Raw genomic sequence first — 23272 nt, forward strand, 5'->3', positions numbered from 1 at the left:
TCGACACAATCCTGTCTCTGAGCTCTACGGACAATTCCTTTGACCTCATGGCTTGGTTTTTGGTCTGATATGCACTGTCAACTGTGGAATCTTATCTAGACAGGTGTGTGCCTTTCCAAATCATGTCAAATTAATTGCATTTACCACAGGTGGACTCCAGTCAAGTTGTAGAAACAACATAAGGATGATCAATGGAAGCAGGATGCACCGGAGTTCAATTTCGAGTCTCATAGCAAAGGGTCTGAAAACGTAAGTAAATAAGGTATTTCTGTTTTTGCTTTGTCATTATGGGTTATTGTGTGTAGATTGATGAGGGAAAAAATCCTTGAATCCATTTTAGAATAAGGCTGTAACTTAACAAAATGTGGAAAAAGTTAAGGGGTCTGAATACTTGTGTTTGTGTATGCGTTTATTATGTACTTTAGGGCAGGTGTGTATGGCAGAGGAAGCTTGCAGCTAGTCTATGTGTTCCAGGTAGACAGGTAGGACTGACACAAATAGAATTGAGAACAGCACCTGTACTGTAAAACAACTGTTTAATCCTCAATAATGCTCTACCAGTAGTTCCCTTACTCATCATGCAATGAAAAATAAATCCTCTTTGGTATACATTTCTGGAAGATTCTTCCATTGAAATAATTTAATACGTAGAATATCATTTACAATGCTACAAAAATAAATAAGCATTTGTATCACTACATCAGCAATGAGTTAAACAAAGAAAAGTACAAAATGGTGGAGGTGGAGTTTTGGTTGGAAACGTTGAGGCTGCTGAGCAGTTTGGGAGTCCCTGTGGTTGTGTTGTGGTCTTTTTAAGGTCTTCGACCAGGACCCCAAAGTAAAGAGACAGAGCACAGACTCTACATGAAGAGCAGCAATTTTCTTTTGTTGTAAACAGACAACCAACACCCTCCTCCCACCACCATCCCTCCATACCCAAACCTTACCAATTCCCAGAATACAGACCTCACCAAATCACGCCCCCCTACACAAACAAATTGGTCACAAATCACATCCTCGAAACATCCTGCAGGGGAAGGGGTGTGGTGGAATCCCATTTTACTTTTGAACTTTCACCCCTGAACCCCCTGATCTACTCTGCCTTTTCACCCCACGGTCCTCGTGTTGGTCTGACAGAGGCTTCCTCCATCCTCTCCTCATTCTCCTTACTCCCTCTTTGCTCTTCCCTTTTTCTGCTGCTTCTGCCCATTTTCCTCTACCTCCTGTAGCTTGTTGTAGCCGTTGGTTGCCATGGAGACACCATTGGTGACGGGCTTGGCCACCTTGTGGGCAGAACGTGGGGTGCGTCTGTAGGTCTGGTAGTAAAAGTTGCCGAATAGGATGATGAAGGTGACGGCGTAGCCAATCAGGGCCCACTGCATCCAAGCAGGGAATGGGCAGCCAGTGTAGAGGGAGTGGCCGGCATGGCCGATGGTCACGTGGAACTGGATCTGTGACGTACACAAAACACACAACTGACCTGACATGCTCAATCCAAATGTAATAAACCCAATATAATCCATGATGAATGAGTCAGACTGCACACTCCAAACAATGAAATATATTTTGACATGCAAAGATGTGTTTCAGTATCAATCACACACTACCTGAACATCTGTGCTATGGCCACAGAAAGAGGGAGACTTACCATCTGAATAATGGTCAGGTATTTCTTCCACCAGAGGAATTTCTGGATCTTGGGTCCGAAGGCGGCCAGGCCATAGTATCCATACATCAGGACATGGATGGATGAGTTTATGCCTGCTCCGAAGAACGCTGAGGGGGATAATGGATAAAGGTACACTACCAGTCAAAAGTTTAGACACACACACACCTACTCATTCAAGGGTTTTTCTTTATTTTTACTATTTTTTACATTGTAGAATAATAGTGAAGACATCAAAACTATTAAATAACACATATGGAATCATGCAGTAACCAAAGAAGTGTTAAACAAATCAAAATATGTTATATTTGAGATTCTTCAAATAGCCACCCTTTGCCTTGATGACAGCTTTGCACATTCTTTGAAGAATCTCTAATATAAAATATATTTTGTATTTCCAAGGGGATACAGGTCAGGCTACTTATGAGTGGCTAGCATCCTATGTCAGAACAGTATGATAGTGAAGGGTAGAGATTAACCTGGTGTATCCAGGTGGGAACATTTAATCACCCACCCTACACAAATGCACGAACACACACACACACATAACCCCAATGTACCCCCCAGGTACTCACATTGTCCTCCAGGGACCCACTTGATTCCGATCCACCAGAGGATAAACATGGTGCAGTGATGGTAGACATGGAGGAAGCTGACCTGGTTGATCTTCTTCCTCAGGATGAAGAACACTGTGTCCAGATACTCCACTCCCTTAGAGATGTAGTACCACCACAGAGCAGATGCTATCTGTCAATGGGAAGAGGGAGGGAGTGAGCTTTAACACAAGATTACATCATTGGTGCTCAAAACCATCTGGTTTCAGAGACTCAAGTCTGAAAGACAATGAAGATTCCCAATTTCCTGAAACACTTTAAAGAGGATTCTGGAGGATTCTATGGATTCCACTGGGTTGGGATCAGTGGTCTAAAGTACTTAAGTAAAAATACTTTAAAGTACTACTTAAGTAGTTTTTTGGGATCTCTGTACTTTGCTATACTATTAATATTTTTGACAACTTTTACTTGTACTTCACTACATTCCTAAAGAAAATATTGTACTTTTTACTCCATACATTTTCCCTGACAACCAAAAGTACTTGTTACATTTTGAAAGCTTAGCAGGACAGGAAAATTGTCAAATTCAAGCACTTATGGTCATCCCTACTGCCTCTGGCCTGGCAGACTCACTAAACACAAATGCATCTTTTGTAAATAATGTCTGAGTGTTGGAGTGTGCCCCTGGCTATCCATACGTTTTAAAAACAAGAAAATGGTGCCGTCTGCTTTGCTTAATATAAGGAATTTAAAAGTATTTATACTTTTACTACTTAAGTATATTTTAGCAATTACATTTACTTTTGATACTTACACTACCGTTCAAAAGTTTGGGGTCACTTAGAAATGTCCTTGTTTCGAAAGAAAAACATATTTTTTTGTCCATTAAAATAACATCAAATTGATCAGAAATACAGTGTAGACATTATTAATGTTGTAAATGGCTATTGTAGCTGGAAACGGCTGATTTTTAATGGAATATCTACATAGGCCCATTATCAGCAACCATCAGTCCTGTGTTCCAATGGCACGTTGTGTTTGCTAATCCAAGTTTATCATTTTAAAAGGCTAATTGATCATTAGAAAACCCTTTTGCAATTATGTTAGCACAGCTGAAAACTGTTGTGCTGATTAAAGAAGCAATAAAACTGGCCTTCTTGAGACTAGTTCAGTATCTGGAGTATCAGCAATTGTGGGTTCGATTGCAGAATCAAAATGGCCAGAAACAGAGAACTTTCTTCTGAAACTCGTCAGTCTATTCTTGTTCTGAGAAATGAATGCTATTCCATGCGAGAAATTGCCAAGAAACTGAAGTTCTCGTACAACGCTGTGTACTACTCCCTTCACAGAACAGCGCAAACTGGCTCTAACCAGAATAGAAAGAGGAGTGGGAGGCCCCGGTGCACAACTGAGCAAGAGGACAAATACATTAGAGCGTCTAGTTTGAGAAACAGACACCTCACAGGTCCTCAACTTGCAGCTTCATTAAATAGTACCCGCAAAACACCAGTTTCAACGTCAACAGTGAAGAGTCGACTCCGGGATGCTGACGTTCTAGGCAGAGTTGCAAAGAAAAAGCCATATCTCAGTCTGACATATGTAAATGTGATATTTCCGATTTTGATGATAGAAAAAGCCATATCTCAGACTGGCCAATAAAAAGAAAAGAACAGACACTGGACAGATGAATCGAAGTTTGAGGTGTTCGGATCACAAAGAATAACATTTGTGAGACGCAGACCAAATGAAAAGATGCTGGAGGAGTGCTTGATGCCATCTGTCAAACATGGTGGAGGCAATGTGATGGTCTGGGGGTGCTTTGGTGGTGGTAAAGTGGGAGATTTGTACAGGGTAAAAGGGATCTTGAAGACAGGCGCTTGATTGGAGCCAATTTCCTCCTACAACAGGACAATGACCCAAAGCACAGCTCCAAACTATGCAAGAACTATTTAGGGAAGAAGCAGTCAGCTGGTATTCTGTCTATAATGGAGTGGCCAGCACAGTCACCGGATCTCAACCCTATTGAGCTGTTGTGGGAGCAGCTTGACCGTATGGTACGTAAGAAGTGCCCATCAAGCCAATCCAACTTGTGGGAGGTGCTTCAGGAAGCTACAGGCCTCCTGTAGCTCAGTTGGTAGAGCATGGTGCTTGTAACGTCAGGGTTGTGGGTTCGATTCCTGCTGGGGGCCAGTATGAAAAATATATGCACTCACTAACTGTAAGTCGCTCTAGATAAGAGCGTCTGCTAAATGACTAAAATGTAAAAAATCTCTTCATATTACCTCAACAAATTGACAACTAGAATGCCAAAGGGCTGTAATTGCTGCAAATGGAGGATTCTTTGACGAAAGCAAAGTTTGAAGGACACAATTATTATTTCTATTAAAAATAATTATTTCTAACCTTGGCCATGACTACATTTCCAATGCATTTTGCTATATTTCCTATTCAAACTCATTTCATGTATGTTTTCATGGAAAACAAGGAAATTTCTAAGTGACCCCAAGTATTTTTACAACTAAATACTTTTAGACTTTTACTCAAGTAGTATTTTACTGGGTGACTTTCACTTTTACTTGAGTAACTTTCTATCAAGGTATCTATACTTTTACTCAAGTATGACAATTCGGTACTTTTTCCACCACTGGTTAGGATTATGGAGACCAAAAGCTAGCCACCTTGCTTTTCACCCACACTCTCTTCATCATGCATCATCCACACAAGTATTCATCAAGGACACACACTCACACCCAGATGCACACACCCACATGCACATACACACACACACCCACACGTGCACGTAGTCTACAGGTGTAGTTTTCAGTGTAAGGTAACACTGACACTGTACAGAAGACAGACTGAGATAGAGTGTAGTGTAGATAGATGGGACCAGGAGTATTGTAAAAATAGTTATTTGCACACGTTATTAAAAAATATATTCAATTTGAATGCTCAGACGGTGATTGGATCATCTGCATAATTATAAAGTCAGAGTCAACAATGTTAGGGTCAACTCTGTCCATAGGGGATCAGTGATGACAATGAAAGGGGTCATTGATGAATGACATGGCAGGTTAGCCTGCGGTCAGCTAGAGAAAGTGTCTTGATTATGGGTTGGTACAGTAAGACCTGATACCTGAGATTAACTGAGGGATGTATCAGGCTTGTTGCTGGCTTGTTCCCTATAGGGAAAGTAGAGCTCAACCTCTTGTATGTCAGACTATCTATTGGACAAAGTAGCCACAAAGTAGCCTATCCATATCCATTCCCAACATACTCTCTCTGTCGTATCCCTTTGCAATTGACACACAGAGAGAATCTGAGTGCCACAGTGTCACTCTTATCCCTCAGTAATGCCATCATGCCATGGGCGGGGACAGAAGTGGTGAGACCTTATAACTCCTCCCCTTTATGCTAAAGGTCACACCCCCTCTGTCCTGGAATCACCATAGATCTATCTCTGACATTCTCCGCCTCTCTCTTTCTCTTGCACACGCGCACACACACACACACACACACACACACACACACACACACAGTGATAGTCTACTTAACCTAACAATAAGATTACAGCACGGCTGCTTAGACTTACAGAGAACCACATGCTGCTAAAGCTGGACCTCACTCTACACCTCAAATACAGAGACCCAGCCTGTATCAATTAAAAGGGTAGAAGGCTAACATGTCCGGTCTTTGATGGCTTATGAACAGAATGACCAGACAAGCTCTAGCTCTTGGTCTTTCCACCAAATCGATGGAAAGAGTGTACAGATGTACTATCTTAATTTGACCCGTTTCTTACAGCAGGAGAATAATGCTGCAGCAATAGGAAATGTGAATTATTATGTGGATGATAATTAATGGACATTTTTGTAGGTGTTGATACATTTTTCGTTTGGGAAATCAAGTCTGAAATGTTTAAGTGGAAATTACAAACTTTAGAAGCCTTTTTAAAACTTGAATACAAACATGTTTGCATTTCCTGCTGCACAGGACAATTATCTGCAACAGAGTGATCAAATTAAGATAGTACATCTGTAGTGTGTCATGTTTGCTCACCCTGACTTCGTTGACGTCGTTGGAATAGCTGACAGGTTGACATAGGTAGCTGTATCCCGCTGCTCTCGCACCCAGGAGGAGCTGAGGACCACAGGGATACAATGTTAGGGACACAACGTTAAGTACATAACGTTAGGGATAGTCCCTTTCCTCTAGACACAACACCAGTCCTCAAGGGCCGCAGAGACCAATTTACACTTGGGTGAATGGGGGTGTGGAAGCAATTGCCAGGGATAAATGAAAACCACCAGGACTGCAGCCATCGAGGACTGGAGTTGTGCGCTAGACCCTATGTCCTCTGTGCCTACAAGTCTAAAAAGACTATATAGATGTAACTGTAGTGGATGTATGGTATTGAGTTCAGGCAGGGTTGGTGTATGGCATGCTACATCAGCCATTTGGTGATGTCTCCACCTTGCCCACCAATAGATTAACTGGAGCAGGTGTCATACTGCTATCAACTTTAAAGCCCTTTCCAATCTGTAGACACTGACACAAGGACTGGGAATCATAAAGAACATGGCCTGAAACGAAATGGGAAACTTTCTTGGACCATATTCTGGAGGGTAATTACAAATGTGCCCAATGTGCTCAATGCAGCTTCACGTACAAATGCAACTCATTTACCCACCCCCGCACAGGACAAATATTTAAGATCAAAGGCCTGATTACCTGCATGTCCACCAATGTTGTTTACATGTTGAAATGTCCTTGTGGTCTGTCTTACATAGGGAAAACCCGCAGAAGCCTTAAGACACAGATCTGTGATTACCGCAGCAATATACGGACAGGTGAGACAAAATATCTGGTTGCTGTTCATTTTGTACAAGCTGGACATCCTATTAGTTCTCTGAGATACATTGGAATAGAAATGGTCAAGATGTCACGCAGGGGAGGGGACATTGAGAGGAAACTTCTTCAAAGGGAATCTTTCTGGATCCACAGGCTCAACACACTGTCTCCTCTTGGCCTTAACGAGGAGTTTGACTTGAAACCGTTTTTATAGTTTCAATATGTCCAAATTGTGTTTTTTAAAATCCTAATAGAACATTGTATGAATATTGTATGTATATTACTGTAAATATTGATCATATTCCTTGTATATGATCATATATTTTGATACATTGAATGTTAATATTGTGAACCTAGGTTATACATTTTTTACCTCCTGTTTCAGGAAGTGATGTCACTGAGTACTGCCCCTATATATAGGACCTTCCACCCCCACCTGGGATATGGATGCCTGATGAACTGTTGTTATAAATAAATATCACCTGGGAGCATGAGCAGCAGTGTGCAGCGTTTTCCTTTCTTTTTTTCACGAATTTGGCTACAACACCAGCACCTGCGGAAAGTACCTGGATGTGCCTATGTTCTTCAGCTTTTGAAACGAAATGGAACATGTCCTGAATTACTTGTTGCTGCTAAAGGAATGGAGCTGGTTACCTCTTTGGCGATGTAAAAGTTGAGTATCACCATACTGAAGTTGTACACTATGAGGGTCTTCCTTAGCTGGAAAGGCTCGCGATTCTGCATGTACTTAGGCCCCGCCCACAGGAAGAGCAGGTACAGGCAGCTGATGGCCAGGGTGGGGGCGGGCGATGACATCATTGGCCATTTCTCCACCCGCTTGTCTGGGAGAGGGACAGGAGAGGACAGGGGTAATGTCAGAAGTGGTCTGACTACATAATGTATGAATGTAAGACTAAGTAATGTATGAATGTAAGACATAATGTTGCACCAATGGTGTCTAGAGGATATACTCAAGTCTCGTGCTCCGTATTGCATTGCACACACACACACACAGTGCATGTAGCTTGAAGGTAACACTGACACTGAACTGAAGACAGACTGAGATAGAGTGTAGTGTAGATAGGTGGGACTGGAGTATTGTAAAAATAGTTATTTGAACAAGCTATTTAAATATCTCTTCAATTTGAATGCTCAGACGGTGATTGACCCACACACACAGCATAGGCAGACATAGGGACAACCATATGAGTTACAGTGCTTATGTGTTGTTGGAGGGTGCTGTGTAGGTTAGACAAATGAAAAGAAGAATACTTTTTCTAGGTTAGTCAAACACACATGGAAAATAACATTATAACAGTCACATGACACAGTCAACAGTATTATGTATGTGTGTGTGGTGTACCTGGGTTTGTGTGCATGTGTGTGTGGTTACATTAGCAGACTGTCCCTGATATGTGAGAGAGGAGAGATCAGCACTAACTCACCTGCTATAGTAAGGCTCCATCTGTAGAACTCTACCGTGTCATTCATAAAGTGGGTGACAGCTTCCATGACTGCGTCTGGATTTGATCCTGCTTATGCTGCAGTGAGAGATAGAGTTGAAACTTTATGACAGACTACTTGAGCTCACTTTTAAGCTAGTTAATCTAGAAAAGGAACAGGTGTGTTAGCGTAAAAGAAAGCTAGACAAGAAAAGTAATTAGCCCCTTTAGCTCATTGAAAACCTTAACATAACATTTGGTGCTAATGTAAAGGACATCACGCTGCTTGTTTAGTGAGTACCACTTTCTCCTGATTCAGCTCAAACCGAGGCTCGAACCCAGGACCTCTGCCTTGCTAGCACACGTGACCGCCCTACTGAAGCTTCTTACCAGTCTGCACCACGCCAAACGCTAGCTATTCACTGGTGCAAGTGGGGACACTTCAGGCTGAGGAGTAGGTTTCACACATCCCCCATGTGCTGCACTAAGTTTTTCATGGTGCCCATCAAGTTCAAAACCTGAGTTTGCCAAACTCTGCACATGCAATACCTATAGGTAAGAACATTCCCTGGTCTAAACTGTTGGTGAAGGGTTTATTTCCAGCCTCACACTAATTGCACAGATCGAAAAGAGGACTGAACAACTGATCAGTGTTTGCCCAACCATTAATAAGGCGGGGTGCCTCCCCACCCCACTACACAGCTGTCACTGTTCGAGGCGCTAGCTAGCTGCTGCTAATGCTAACATGCATTAGAGGCCTGTGAGAGACCTGGCCGGCCGGTCGCCATGGTGAAAGCAGTTTAAGTTCATTACAGAGGATAAGAGATGAGGGATCTATGTTCATAAGAGGGTCTCTCTCTCTGTCTCCACACACATGGCTGTAGGTCTATGTGTGTGGTTACCCATCCCTATGGTTACCCATTCTGAGACAAGATTATTAAAAAAACACTAAAAAGTTGTTGATAAATGTGTGCCACTCGAGCATTATTTGAGTTGATGCATAAAATATGAGCTACAGAGAACAACATTACATAATTGCAGCATTGGCCTACCCCTATCCACCTTACAACAGGTGTCCATTTATTAATCTATTATTCATTCAGTGGATCAGTTCAATAATGGATTGGGGTGTTTTTATACAATACAAGTGTAAGTCACCACAGATGAGAATGCAAAGGCCTAAAGATGTTCCTCTTGTTTTTGTTTCTTTGTTAGTACTTTTATTTTATTATTTTATGACATGAAGCACTTTGTTACTTGTATTGAAAAGCACTATACAAATAAAGTTATTATTATATTATTCATATTCTAACATGCCCTAAAAGAACCATACACTAGAACCATCTCTCTGATCACCGACAACGATGAGACAGCCTATAGGGAGGAGGTCAGAGATCTGGCCGTGTGGTGCCAGGACAACAACCTCTCCCTCAACGTGACCAAGACAAAGGAGATGATTGTGGACTACAGGAAAAAAAAGAGGACTGAGCACGCCCCCATTCTCATCGACGGGGCTGTAGTGGAACAGGTTGAGAGCTTCAAGTTCCTTGGTGTCCACATCACCAACGAACTATCATGGTCCAAACACACCAAGACAGTCGTGAAGAGGGCACGACAAAGCCTATTCCCCCTCAGGAGACTAAAAAGATTTGGCATGGGTCCTCAGATCCTCAAAAAATTCTACAGCTGCACCATCGAGAGCATCCTGACTGGTTGCATCACCGCCTGGTATGGCAACTGCTTGGCCTCTGACCGCAAGGCACTACAGAGGGTAGTGCGTACGGCCCAGTACATCACAGGGGCAAAGCTCCCTGCCATCCAGGACCTCTATACCAGGCGGTGTCAGAGGAAGGCCCTCAAAATTGTCAAAGACTCCAGTCACCCTAGTCATAGACTGTTCTCTCTGCTACCGCACGGCAAGCGGTACCGGAGTGCCAAGTCTAGGTCCAAAAGACTTCTCAACAGCTTCTACCCCCAAGCCATAAGACTCCTGAACAGCTAATCATGGCTACCCGGACTATTTGCACTGCCCCCCCACCCCATACTTTTTACGCTGCTGCTACTCTGTTAAGTATTTATGCATAGTCACTTTAACTCTACCCACATGTACATATTACCTCAACTACCTCAACTAGCCGGTGCCCCCGCACATTGACTATGCAACGGTACCCCCCTGTATATATAGCCTCCCTACTGTCACTTTATTCTATTGTATATATAGCCTCCCTACTGTCACTTTATTTTTACTTCTGCTCTTTTTTTCTCAACACTTTTTTGTTGTTGTTTTATTCTTACTTTTTTGTTTAAAATAAATGCACTGTTGGTTAAGGGCTGTAAGTAAGCATTTCACTGTAATGTCTGCACCTGTTGTATTCGGCGCATGTGACCAATAAAATTTGATTTGATTTGATTTGATGTGCCTATAGATCATTTTAGGCCTAATGAATTTGTGAAAAATGTATGGGGAAGTTTCGGGGACCCTGAAAAAAACACATGCATTCACTGACAATGGGGGTATAGTTTTGTTTTCAAAACGGAAGAGGAAAGGAGAGGATGGGAGGAGAAATAACGTCACCCAGCGTATAGGCCCGGTCGCGCATGGAAACCGGCATGAGCGCACACAAAGACCCGAGGCGTGTGTGTCAGCAGGTTTCGGCCGGAGCGGTCAAGAGGCTTAAATCCAATTGATCTACGAGCTTAGATGTAAGTGCAAATGCCGGACGACCTACATTCGCAGGGCATCGTTTAATGCGATAACTAGCCCCTATGAAGGTTATTTGCGCACACACCGTGCATGGGGTATTGTCAAAGTGTGGTTGATTGAACAGGGAAAATGTGGTTAACAGTTTATACAAAAACATTAGTAGGACACCTATTCGTAGGAAAATGTAATGAAAATAGTCTCAACACTTTATAGACACATTTTATAGGCTGTATCCAGTGCGTTTCTATGTGCCACCCATCTTATTCTAACAATGTGCTAGCCTACTACCAAGTTTCCTTCCAAGTACATTTACTGGCTACATTATTGCCATCTGTCATGCATGCTCACATAGATGTTCACCGTTTTTTAGGAAGCGAGAGTAGGGAAAGAGTAGGGAAGAAAAGTAATGAAATTCCCTGAGCATTGTCTGAGAAATGTTTCTTACAAAAAAATGCATAGGCTACCTATAGACCTATAGATAAAGAAAATGAAGGTAGCAGAAGGTAACGGTTCAATACCTCAAAGCAGCTCATGACTAATTAAAAAAGACTAAGCCTACACTTTCCAAGGTTGTGCACTAATTTGCTCAACAAATGGCCTATATAAAGACTGATAGCCTAAGCACACGATTTTTTATTGATGTATTAACCATTTCATTACAATGGAGAAAAAATACATATCTACATACCTTCTCGAGATTTAGGTGCGTGTAATGACATCCGGTGCAATGTGATGCCCAACACCTTTAAATTACCGTATTCTGCCGCTATAGCCGTTGATCTCCAACACTGCCGGACAATTCGACATGAACCCCGAATTTGGCAAAAACAACAAAAGGTAAGCGGAAATCATGCATGAGTACCGTGCTGGCTGCTCAAGCTCATCTTCTCGGTTTACGATCTTTAGGATACCCGACGAGCCTAATGGCACTGCGCATGCGGGTATTGCACTCCAGGGACCGCTGCACTGACTGGACAGACTGATGGCCCCTTTGCTTGATAGAGATAATCAACATCCACCCTGGCCCCTTATTCAGCCTCGCTGAGTGATAGGCGAACGGGGAAGCCACTAGAAATGAATAGGCGGGGAATCTTAGCAAGAACTTGGCTGAATCCATAGAGAATGACAGAGGCCTCTAGTGGCCAAAAGGCCGTTGTAGCATGGGCAGCGCCATTGAGGGCTTCCACCATTTCAATGTAGTCAACTGGGTGCGACTTCCAACCTTATTGGCTGATTCCTCCTGATGACCCTATTGGAGTCATGTCCAACCGGGTCATCAGGATGGATTAGTCAATCGTGACGAAGAAAATGGACTACTTCAAAATAGAGATTGCCTTAATGGCGCTGCCCGTTCGTTCAGACACCATAATGGGAACTAATGGGACGCTTTCTCTATCATTCTCTAAGGCTGAATCCCAAATCACCCCCTTCCCCTTCCCTTCAGCCCTCCATTTGCTCGTTCACGCGTGCCTCCGCCATTTGCACAAGTGTCCCAAAGCTGAGGGAGTGAAAATTATTAGACCCTCAGATGGCCACTTCAATCAAGTATGGGTAACTGCATACTTGGAGTGTGTCTGAAAGTGGGCGTTGCAAAAGGAGTGGGTGGATCAACAGCAATGGGTCTAACATCAGTGGGTGGATCAACAGCAATGGGTCTAACATCAGTGGGTGGATCAACAGCGATGGGTCTAACAACAGTGGGTGGATCAACAGCGATGGGTCTAACGTCAGTGGGTGGATCAACAGCGATGGGTCTAACAACAGTGGGTGGATCAACAGCGATGGGTGTAACATCAGTGGGTGCATCAACAGTGATGGGTGTAACATCAGCACTCCATTATTGGTTAGAACGGCCATAGCCAGGTGCACTGCGGGCCAGTTTAATGTTTACATAGCAGGTTAAAATAACTAATGTAGCAGGTTAGGAGAATTAACATAGCAGGTTAGGATCATTAACGTGGCAGGTTAAAAGAATGAGGTTAAGGTTAGGAAAAGGGTTAGGGTTTGGCTTAGCTAAAATGCGTAGCAGGTTAGGATAATTAACGTGGCAGGTTAGGATAATTAACATATCAGGTTAGGAGAATGAGGTTAAGTTCAGGAAATGTGTTAGGGTTAGCTAAAATGTGTAGTAGCTTAGGATAATTAATGTGGCAGGTTAGGAGAATGAGGTTAAGGTTAGGAAAATGGTTAGGGTTAGGCTTAGCTAAAAAGCGTAGCAGGTTAGGATAATTAATGTGGCAGGTTAGGAGAATGAGGTTAGGGTTAGGAAAAGGGTTAGGTTTAGCTAGAATGCTACAGTTGTCAACAATCGACTTGTTGTGCAGCCCAATCTGCCACACAAAACGGTCTTAAGTGGCAACAAATCTGCCCAATTAGCTGATTCGCTTACTATACACCCACTTCTGTTGAGCCTCCCAGTTCTGTTGACACGCCCACTTTCAGATACATTTTTACATTTTAGTCATTTAGCAGACGCTCTTATCCAGAGCGACTTACAGTTAGTGAATACATTATATATTTTTTTATACTGGCCCCCCATGGGAATTGAACCCACAACCCTGGCGTTGCAAACGCCATGCTCTATCAACTGAGCTACATCCCTGCCGGCCATTCCCTCCCCTACCCTGGACGACGCTGGGCCAATTGTGCGCCGCCCATGAGTCTCCCGGTCGCGGCCGGCTGCGACAGAGACTGGATTCGAACCAGGATCTCTAGTGGCACAGTTAGCACTGCGATGCAGTGCCTTAGACCACTGCGCCAGAGCAAAGTGCTATCCCAACACGCACTGTGATATTTTATTTATTTATTTTACCTTTATTTAACGAGGCAAGTCAGTTAAGAACAAATTCTTATTAACAATGACGGCCTACACCGGCCAAACCCGGACGATGCTGGGCCAATTGTGCGCCGCCCTATGGGACTCCCAATCACGGCCGGTTGTGATACAGCCTGGAATCGAACCAGGGACGCCTCAAGCACTGAGATGCAGTGCCTTAGACCGCTGCGCCATTCGGGAGCAACAGTGCCGTACGTTGCGGAGTTCGCACAATTTCATACAAAATAATGGAAAGGCGTGCCTAATTATATGACGTGCATTTGTTTATGTCTGATTTCGAGACTTGACACATGAAATACCTCCCAAATTAAATGTTTAACTGTTACTGATGTTTATTTCTTGTAAAAAGACAGAGGGGATTTGTTAATTAGAATTTGTATTATTTAAAAGTGGAACATGAATTGCATCATTCAAGTCAGGAGTGTGTCCCGAAGTTGATGTGTTTATTGATCCCCCTCGCCACTCTCTGGAAGTCACCCTCAGAGTTTCGTCAACAATACGTGACAACGGAGGGCCCTCCGAGTGAATTGGTAGGGGCGAGGGGGTGGTTTGAGACAGCTTGATATAAGGGTGCGTCTCTGCTGTTGCACATCTATGTGTGTGGAACTTCCTGGACAAGTGCATTTCCTTTTTTGGCCTTGATTACACCCATTAGTAGGATATTCTACATGTCCAAAGTACAATTAATTAAGTGTTGTCAATGCAGCTTTGGACTTTAATTTATACTAAGAGTAGGCTATACGAGGCAATTTCTATCAGAAATATAAATAGCCTAGTGATTCTATTATCGCTCACATGTTTGTGTATTGTGTGTATTGCGTCTCTAGTTGCTGTTGTAGGCTATAGGTCTGTGGCTGTAAGTAGCTTTTGGGTATGTGCCCATGTCCCATAGGGTGTCAATCAATTAGCCTATCAATTAGTATTTAGAGTATGTCCTATAGTCCACTCACTGAGGTGGTTAATGTTAATCTATATTTTGAATTCACCACTAGGTGGAAGTGTCACACCATCATTAGATACAACCCAGCTGTACTTGTTGGGTTGCAGAAGAGAGCTTCCTCAGGCCTACATACTCTGATGTAACCTAAAGTTGTATTTTTTTTTGCCTATTGGTGATTCTCCCGATTAACTAACTGAACGTTTCCACCCCAAGCCTACTTTGACACAATAGGAATAGCCTGCAGTAGGCTTATGGTAATTATTGCATAGAATATTCAATTAATATCAGAGTATATCATATTAGCCCTAAGTATCTGCCCAAGATTCCATTGAATTAATTTGATTGAAAGTAAAATATTGACTTCCTACAGTATTTTCACTGCTTCACTGACACCATCAGTTCCACTTAGATAGGGTATATTTGTCAGAGGGTATATTTGGGTTGTTGTTACTTGTCGTACGGACTTGGAACTCCAGGATAATTCCAAAAGCAGGAAATCCTTCGCTCAATCCTTTGACACTCTAATTTTTATACCTCTGTCTGTTATGTTATACTTTTCCATTAGGGATGTCAAATTTCCAACTGGACGGTCCTCTCCAAACCGCGCCCAAGGCCCTGCTTCAGTCACTAATCGAGGGAGTGGAAAATATTACATAATATGTTACAGTACCCGTTCCTGACTTCAATTTCATGATGGAATATTCGGACACATCTAACACACACACACACACACGTACAGCAGTTTCACAAGGCTCCCCCATAGTGTTTTATTTATTTATAAATTTTTGTGGGAAAGCACATAATTTCCTGCAATTTTACCCATTTTGCCATGGGGCAGAGTGAAAATGTTGCTGTTTTAAAGCTAATTTCATGCTATTCTACACATTTTGCCATTAGGCTGAGAGAAAATGTTGCAGTTTTAAAGCTAATTTCCTGCTATTGTAGGGAGGGGGGAGGGCACTGTCTGCACCTCCCTCCGTGAAGATGAGTGTAGGGAGGAGAGGAAAGGACAGGAGATGAGAGGAAGGAGGAAGCAGCACTTTGAAGGGTCACAGTGCTTCTGTGCTGCATGATGATCCTGAGGAACACATCTCTCTCATTTCCCCTCAGTAATCTGATGCAGGAATCTGTTTACTGGGCCAAGCACAAGGGCCAACAGCAGGGCTCTACAGCACTGAGTGAGTGAGTGAGTATGTGAGAGAGAGAGAGAGAGAGAGAGAGAGAGAGAGAGAGAGAGAGAGAGAGAGAGAGGAGAAAAAGAGAGGAGGGGCAAAATATATATAGTTTATTTGTGTGTATCAGTGTGCAAGAGAGCAAGGAAGAAAAAGTTCCACAGCCTTCCTTACTGGCTCTGCCTCAGCACCGCTGCCAACCCAAACAAACACAAATTCTCAAATACTACACGCAGGCTGCAGTGTTTGGGCTCCAAGAGCAAAGAGCATCTCCCGAGTGGCGCAGTGGTCTAAGGCACTGCATCGCAGTGCTAGCTGTGCCACTAGAGATCCTGGTTCGGATTCAGGCTCTGTCGTAGCCGGCCGCGACCGGGAGACCCATGGGTCGGCGCACAATTGGCCCAGCGTCGTCCAGGATAGGGGAGGGAATGGCCGGCAGGGATGTAGCTCAGTTGGTAGAGCATGGCGTTTGCAACGCCAGGGTTGTGGGTTTGATTCCCATGGGGGGCCAGTATGAAAAAAAATAATGTATGCACTCACTAACTGTAAGTCTGCTAAATGACTAAAACGTAAATGTAAGAACAACCACACCTGTTCAAATGCCTGCTGGGAGGTCTGCAGACTGGGGAGAGCATTAGATAGTGGGCTGAATAAAGGCGTCAGCATGCTTCAGTTCGGCTGGTGCCTAAGCGAACTCGGCTAGCCGAACCAAATGAGTGTGCTCGCATATGAATTAAAATACCTTCGCTTGAAAAAAGCGCCAATAGTACTGTTTGTCCATTTTGAGACGCCGAAGCCAATCTAAGATAACTCAAGAAATCTGTCATAAATTTGAAGGTCTTGCAGAGGAGATCTTAGTTGCGCAATTTTACATCTAATTAAGATGTTTGGTGCAGTATTTCTCAATGAAAGAATTTGCATGAAAACAAGTCGTCTCTCGTTGAATGACAACAAAGACTTTATTGAAGAATCCCTACTGTTGACCAATCACCGACAAAGGGGCGTAGACTTCGGCTCCCAAATTCGGCTTGCCTCTGAACAGCCGAAAAAACCCTCACCGAAGTCCAAAACTAACTAAAAAACGTTGTCATAATATATGCACAAACTCTTCCGGCTAGGAAGCATGTGGGCGCCTTTAGTCTGCTTCAAAAAGTGGAAAACGCTGTCTCATGTGCTGCTCCAGAATCTCCCATAACTCCCATGACTGAGACACACACCCGCACGTTATGATTTCACCAAGTAGGATACGCTCCTGGATTGTTGTTATTATTGTGCCCCTGGACCAACAAGTTCATCAACCAATCAGATAGTCGTGCACCCTAGTGACATCATCAATATGTGCGTGCACATCCCCACCTCCTCACTTGTGCAAAAGTAAAATCATGCCTATCCAGCAAATACAGAATCATCGTGTGCACTGCTTTTCAATAGGTAGAAACATTTTATTAGAATTTTCCATCTCCATGACCCAAAACATTTAAAAAATGGCACCTTATTGAAAATGATTTTTGCTTAGCATTGTTCCAGAGCACAGCTAAGCTTTAAGTTACCATCAAGCAAACGATCTAGCTAAAATGTAATGGAGGGAAAACAGAACACTAACTAGCATTAAAGCTAACTGGCATTGAAGTGCCTTGCCATGCTTTTTATTAGCGAATAATACTTTTTTAGAGCATTGCTTAGCTTTAAGCTAGCATCTAGCAAGCTATCTAGTTAAAAGGTAACGGAGGGAAAACAGTGAGCTAACTAGTGTTAAAGCTAGCTGGCATTGAAGTGCCTTGCCATGCTTTTTATTATCTGATAATATATTTGGCTGATTATAGTTGAAGTTAGTGATTATAGTCAGATAGTTAGCAGCTTAAAGAAAATGGAGGGAAAATAGTTAGCTAGCTAAAAATATAATAAAAAGCAAATGTTATGGACATTTTCTAGATAATGTTAGTCAAATTCTCTTGTCCACTGTGGTGGTCCTTGATCGTCATGACTGTGGTGGTCCTGGAACGTCCTGCACTGTGGCGGTCCCAGATCAAATCAAATCACATTTTATTTGTCACATGCACCGAATACAACAGGTGTAGACCTTACAGTGAAATGCTTACTTACAAGCACTTAACCAACAATGTAGTTTTAAGAAAAATTGTTAAGTAAAAAATTGATTAAAAATAATAATAATAAAAAAAAGCTGTGAGGAGGCTGTGAGAATAATAACGCACTCACAGGAATAAGGCTGAAGTGAACTCACTCAAGATGTGCTCTGTTTGAATCAGGCCTCTGTTTCAGCACATGCAGACAGGAAATTACAGGCTTAGGGGGCTTTGGTAGAGTGTGTGTATGGATACTATTCTCAATGGAAATGCATGTGTATGTGTACCTTCTCAATGGAGGGGCACACTGGCGTACCCCATACCCCCGCAAGAGGTTGGGGGCCCCTGAAAGTCGCTCTCCCACCCCAGATAGTGTATGAACACATCATAAACCATGGCAAAAATGTTTAGAATTACAGGAAATTAGCTGTAAAACTGCAAGATTTTCTCTCAGCCTCTTAACAAAGTGTGTTGAATAGCAGGACATTTGCTTTAAAAATGCAAAATCCTCTCAGCCTCATTGCAAAATGTGTAGAATAGCATGAGATTAGCTATACAACTGTACTTTTTTCTCTCTGCCCCATGGCAATATGTGTAGAACTGCAGGAAATGTACTTTAAAACAGCAACATTTTCTCTCAGCCTCATGGCAAAATGTGTAGAATAGCATGAGATTAGCTATAAAACTACACACACGCACACACACAGCGTGGTGTCCCCAAATGACCTCTCAGTAAGGACACCCTCTCTCTCCTTCTCCACAGCCACTCCTCTCTCAGGGCCCAGCCAGATATACCCAGATGTGTGGAATAAATTCTCTCTCTCTCTCTCTCTCTCTCTCTCTCTCTCTCTCTCTCTCTCTCTCTCTCTCTCTCTCTCTCTCTCTCTCTCTCTCTCTCTCTCTCTCTCTCTCTCTCTCTCTCTCTCTCTCTCTCTCTCTCTCTCTCTCTCTCTCTCTCTCTCTCTCTCTCTCTCTCTCAAAGCAAGTGAAGTAGATACTATACAAAAGTGAAATAAACAATAAATATTAACAGTAAACATTACACTCAGAAGTTCCAAAAGAATAAAGACATTTCAAATGTCATATTATGTCTATATGTCTAGTGTTGTAACAATGTGCAAATAGTTAAAGTACAAATGGGAAAATAAATCAACATAAATATGGGTTGTATTCACAATGGTGTTTGTTCTTCACTGGTTGCCCTTTTCTTGTGGCAACAGGTCACAAATCTTGCTGCTGTGATGGCACACTGTGGTTTTTCACCCAGTAGATACGGGAGTTTATCAAAATTGGGTTTGTTTTCGAATTCTTTGTGGATCTCTGTTATCTGAGGGAAATATGTGTCTCTAATATGGTCATACATTTGGCAGGAGGTTAGGAAGTGCAGCTCAGTTTCCACCTCATTTTGTGGGCAGTGTGCACATAGCCTGTCTTCTCTTGAGAGCCAGGTTTGCCTACGGCAGCCTTTCTCAATAGCAAGGCTATGCTCACTGAGTCTGTACATAGTCAAGGCTTTCCATAAGTTTGGGTCAGTCACAGTGGTCAGGTATTCTGCCACTGTGTACTCTCTGTTTAGGGCCAAATAGCATTCTAGTTTGCTCAGTTTTTTTGTTAATTCTTTCCAATGTGTCAGGTAAATCTCTTTTTGTTTTCTCATGATTTGGTTGGGTCTAATTGTGTTGTTGTTGTTGTCCTGGGGCTCTGTGGGGTCTGTTTGTGTTTGTGAACAGAGCCCCAGGACCAGCTTACTTAGAGGACTCTTCTCCAAGTTCATCTCTCTGTAGGTGATGGCTTTGTTATAGAAGGTTTGGGAATCGCTTCCTTTTAAGTGGTTATAGAATTTAGCGGCTCTTTTCTGGATTTTGATAATTAGCGGGTTTCAGCCTAATTCTGCTCTGTATGCATTATTTGGTGTTTTTTCATTGTATACTGAGGATATTTTTGTAGAATTCTGCATGCAGTCTCAATTTGGTGTTTGTCTCATTTTGTGAATTCTTGGTTGGTGAGCGGACCCCAGACCTCACAACCATAAAGCGCAATGGGTCCTATAACTGTTTCAATTGGTATGTCAAATGTTATGTTCCTTTTGATGGCATAGAAGGCCCTTCTTGCCTTGTCCCTCAGATTGTTCACAGCTTTGTGGAAGTTACCTGTGGCGCTGATGTTTAGGCTGAGGTATGTATAGTGTTTTGTGTGCTCTTGGGCAACGGTGTCTAGATGGAATTTGTATTTGTGGTCCTGGCAACTGGACCTTTTTTGGAACACCATTATTTTTGTCTTACTGAGATTTACTGTCAGGGCCCAGGTCTGACAGAATCTGTGCATAAGATCTAGGTGCTGCTGTAGGCCCTCCTTGGTTGGTGACAGAAGCACCAGATCATCAGCAAACAGTAGACATTTGACTTCAGATTCTAGTAGGGTGAGGCCGGGTGCTGCAGAATGTTCTAGTGCCCTCGTCAATTCGTTGATATATATGTTGAAGAGGGTGGGGCTTAAACTGCATCCCTGTCTCACCCCACGGCCCTGTGGAAAGAAATGTGTGTGTTTTTTGCCAATTTTTAAAACGCACACTTGTTTTTTGTGTACATGGATTTTATAATGTCGTTTGTTTTTCCCCCAACCCCACTTTCCATCAATTTGTATAGCAGACCCTCATGCCAAATTGAGTCAAAAGCTTTTTTGAAATCAACAAAGCATGAGAAGATTTTGCTTTTTGTTTTGTTTTGTTTGTTTATCAATTAGGGTATACAGGGTGAATAGGTGGTCTGTCGTACGGTAATTTGGTAAAAAGCCAATTTGACATTTGCTCAGTACATTGTTTTCACTGAGGAAATGAACTAGTCTGCTGTTAATGATAATGCAGAGGATTTTCCCAAGGTTGCTGTTGACGCATATCCCACAGTAGTTATTGAGGTCAAATTTGTCTCCACTTTTGTCCTTGGTTCCAAATATTGGGGAAGATGCCAGAGCTAAGGATGATGTTAAAAAGTTTAAGTATAGCCAATTGGAATTTGTGGTCTGTATATTTGATCATTTCATTGAGGATACCATCAACACCACAGGCCTTTTTGGGTTGGAGGGTTTGTATTTTGTCCTGTAGTTCATTCAATGTAATTGGAGAATCCAGTGGGTTCTGGTAGTCTTTAATAATTGATTCTAAGATTTGCATTTGATCATGTATATTTTTTTGCTGTTTGTTCTTTGTTATAGGGCCAAAAAGATTGGCGAAGTGGTTTACCCATACATCTCCGTTTTAGATAGTATTATTACGTGGCTGGGTGATCCTAGTTGGTCCTCAGACAGAAGGTATAGGGCGCGCTGCGTGTTTGGACACCAGAGTTTAGACACTGTGTGTTTATTTTCTTGTATGTATTTCCCGTTTGAGTCCAAAAGGAGTACAATCTCTCTCTCTCTATCTCCCTCTCTACAGCCATTCCCTCTCTCAGGGCCCAGTCAGATATACCCAGATGTGGGGAATAAAGAATCTATCTCTCACTCTCCCTTCAATATATCTCCCACTCCTTCTCCCTCTCTACAGCCACTCTCTCAGGGCCCAGCCAGATATACCCAGATGTGGGCAATAAATAATCTATCTCTCACTCCCCCTTCAATATATCTCCCACCCCTTCTCCCTCTCTACAGCCACTCTCTCAGGGCCCAGCCAGATATACCCAGATGTGGGGAATAAATAATCTGTCTCTCCCTCCCCTTCAATCTCTCTCCCACTCCCTTTCTCAATTTCAATTCAATTTAAAGGGCTTTATTGGCATGGGAAACATATGTTTACATTGCCAAAGCAAGTGAAATAGATCATAAACAAAAGTGAAATAAACAATCAGAAATTAACAGTAAACATTACACTCACAAAAGTCTGTGTAAACTGAGGGAAATATGTGTCTCTAATATGGTCGTACATTTGGCAGGAGGTTAGGAAGTGCAGATCAGTTTCCACCTCATTTTGTGGGCAGTGTGCACATAGCCTGTCTTCCCGGTCTGCAGATTGACATAAAGTGTAGTCAACTTTGTTCTAAGGGCAGAGATAATCTGATTGGTTTAATAGGGCAGAAGAAATCCGATAGGTTACTAAAAAAGTTAATGGGCAGAGTTTAACAGATGCACAATTTTTGAAAACATGGTGTCTGTTTGAACTTAAAATCTTGTAAATAAAACTTTCCTGAGTTACAAGTTGTAACGTTTTGAAATCATTATTGTGTTACAGTAGTCAGACAAATGTTGGTAACACTTTACTTGACACCCAGTGTCATAACGTGTTATGACACTGTAATAACCATGTCATAATATGTCATAACAACTGACACAACATGTCATAACCTGTCATAATATGGTCATAACACTGTCATGACCCAGATATTTACACCTGTTATAACATATATTGCATTATTTTATGGCTGGTTATGACACCTACATAAGAGTGTCAAAACTCACATTTATTCAAATAATGTTTTCCCTGCCAAGAAGTTTCCTTTCGTTTGAAAGTTTGTTCCTTAAATCCTCTTTACAATCATGTTTTTTTCATCATATTTTAAATAACTTAATTAAATTAAATTAAAAAATACACTTTATGACACTGTCATGAAGCATTATGACCATCCTGTGTCACTATACATGGACTAAGAAAATATACTTTATGACACTGTCAAGAATCATTATGACCTCCTGTGTCACTTTACTTAGACTAAGAAAATACACTTTATGACACTGTCAAGAAGCATTATGACCATCATAATGCCAGATAGGCCTATCATGTATATGCCCTTACATCAATCATCAGTCAAAAAGAGGGTGTCTTATCCTGCACCTGAAATCTGCTCCTGCATTCATTCCAGTCATCAGCAATAGAGCATTGGGGTAGGTGCATGTCTGACATCAATGTGTGCGCAATTACAATGGTAATGTAACATGGTCCATTTTTTTTTATATAACATGAACATACTGTTGACTGTTATGCTGTAATGGAATGTTTTACCTAGTGTAGTAGGTGTTGTGGGTTTTGACACTCTTT

At 42.3% G+C, this 23272-nt stretch overlaps 1 protein-coding gene across 1 annotated transcript; it reads right to left on the bottom strand.

Annotated features, from left to right (window-relative positions):
• Positions 1–1166: 1166 nt before the first annotated feature.
• Positions 1167–8583, bottom strand: LOC311106660 (very long chain fatty acid elongase 4-like; the record flags this gene model as incomplete). Its single annotated transcript, XM_084149054.1, has 6 exons — positions 1167–1451; positions 1649–1776; positions 2242–2413; positions 6280–6360; positions 7726–7913; positions 8517–8583. 6 exons carry the CDS (start codon positions 8581–8583, stop codon positions 1167–1169), a joined length of 921 nt encoding a protein of 306 aa, XP_084005180.1.
• Between the last annotated feature and the right edge of the window lie 14689 nt (positions 8584–23272).

This window comes from Coregonus lavaretus, assembly GCF_964263955.1.
Source record: "Coregonus lavaretus genome assembly, chromosome: 31".
In the NCBI taxonomy this organism is placed as follows: Eukaryota; Metazoa; Chordata; class Actinopteri; order Salmoniformes; family Salmonidae; genus Coregonus; species Coregonus lavaretus.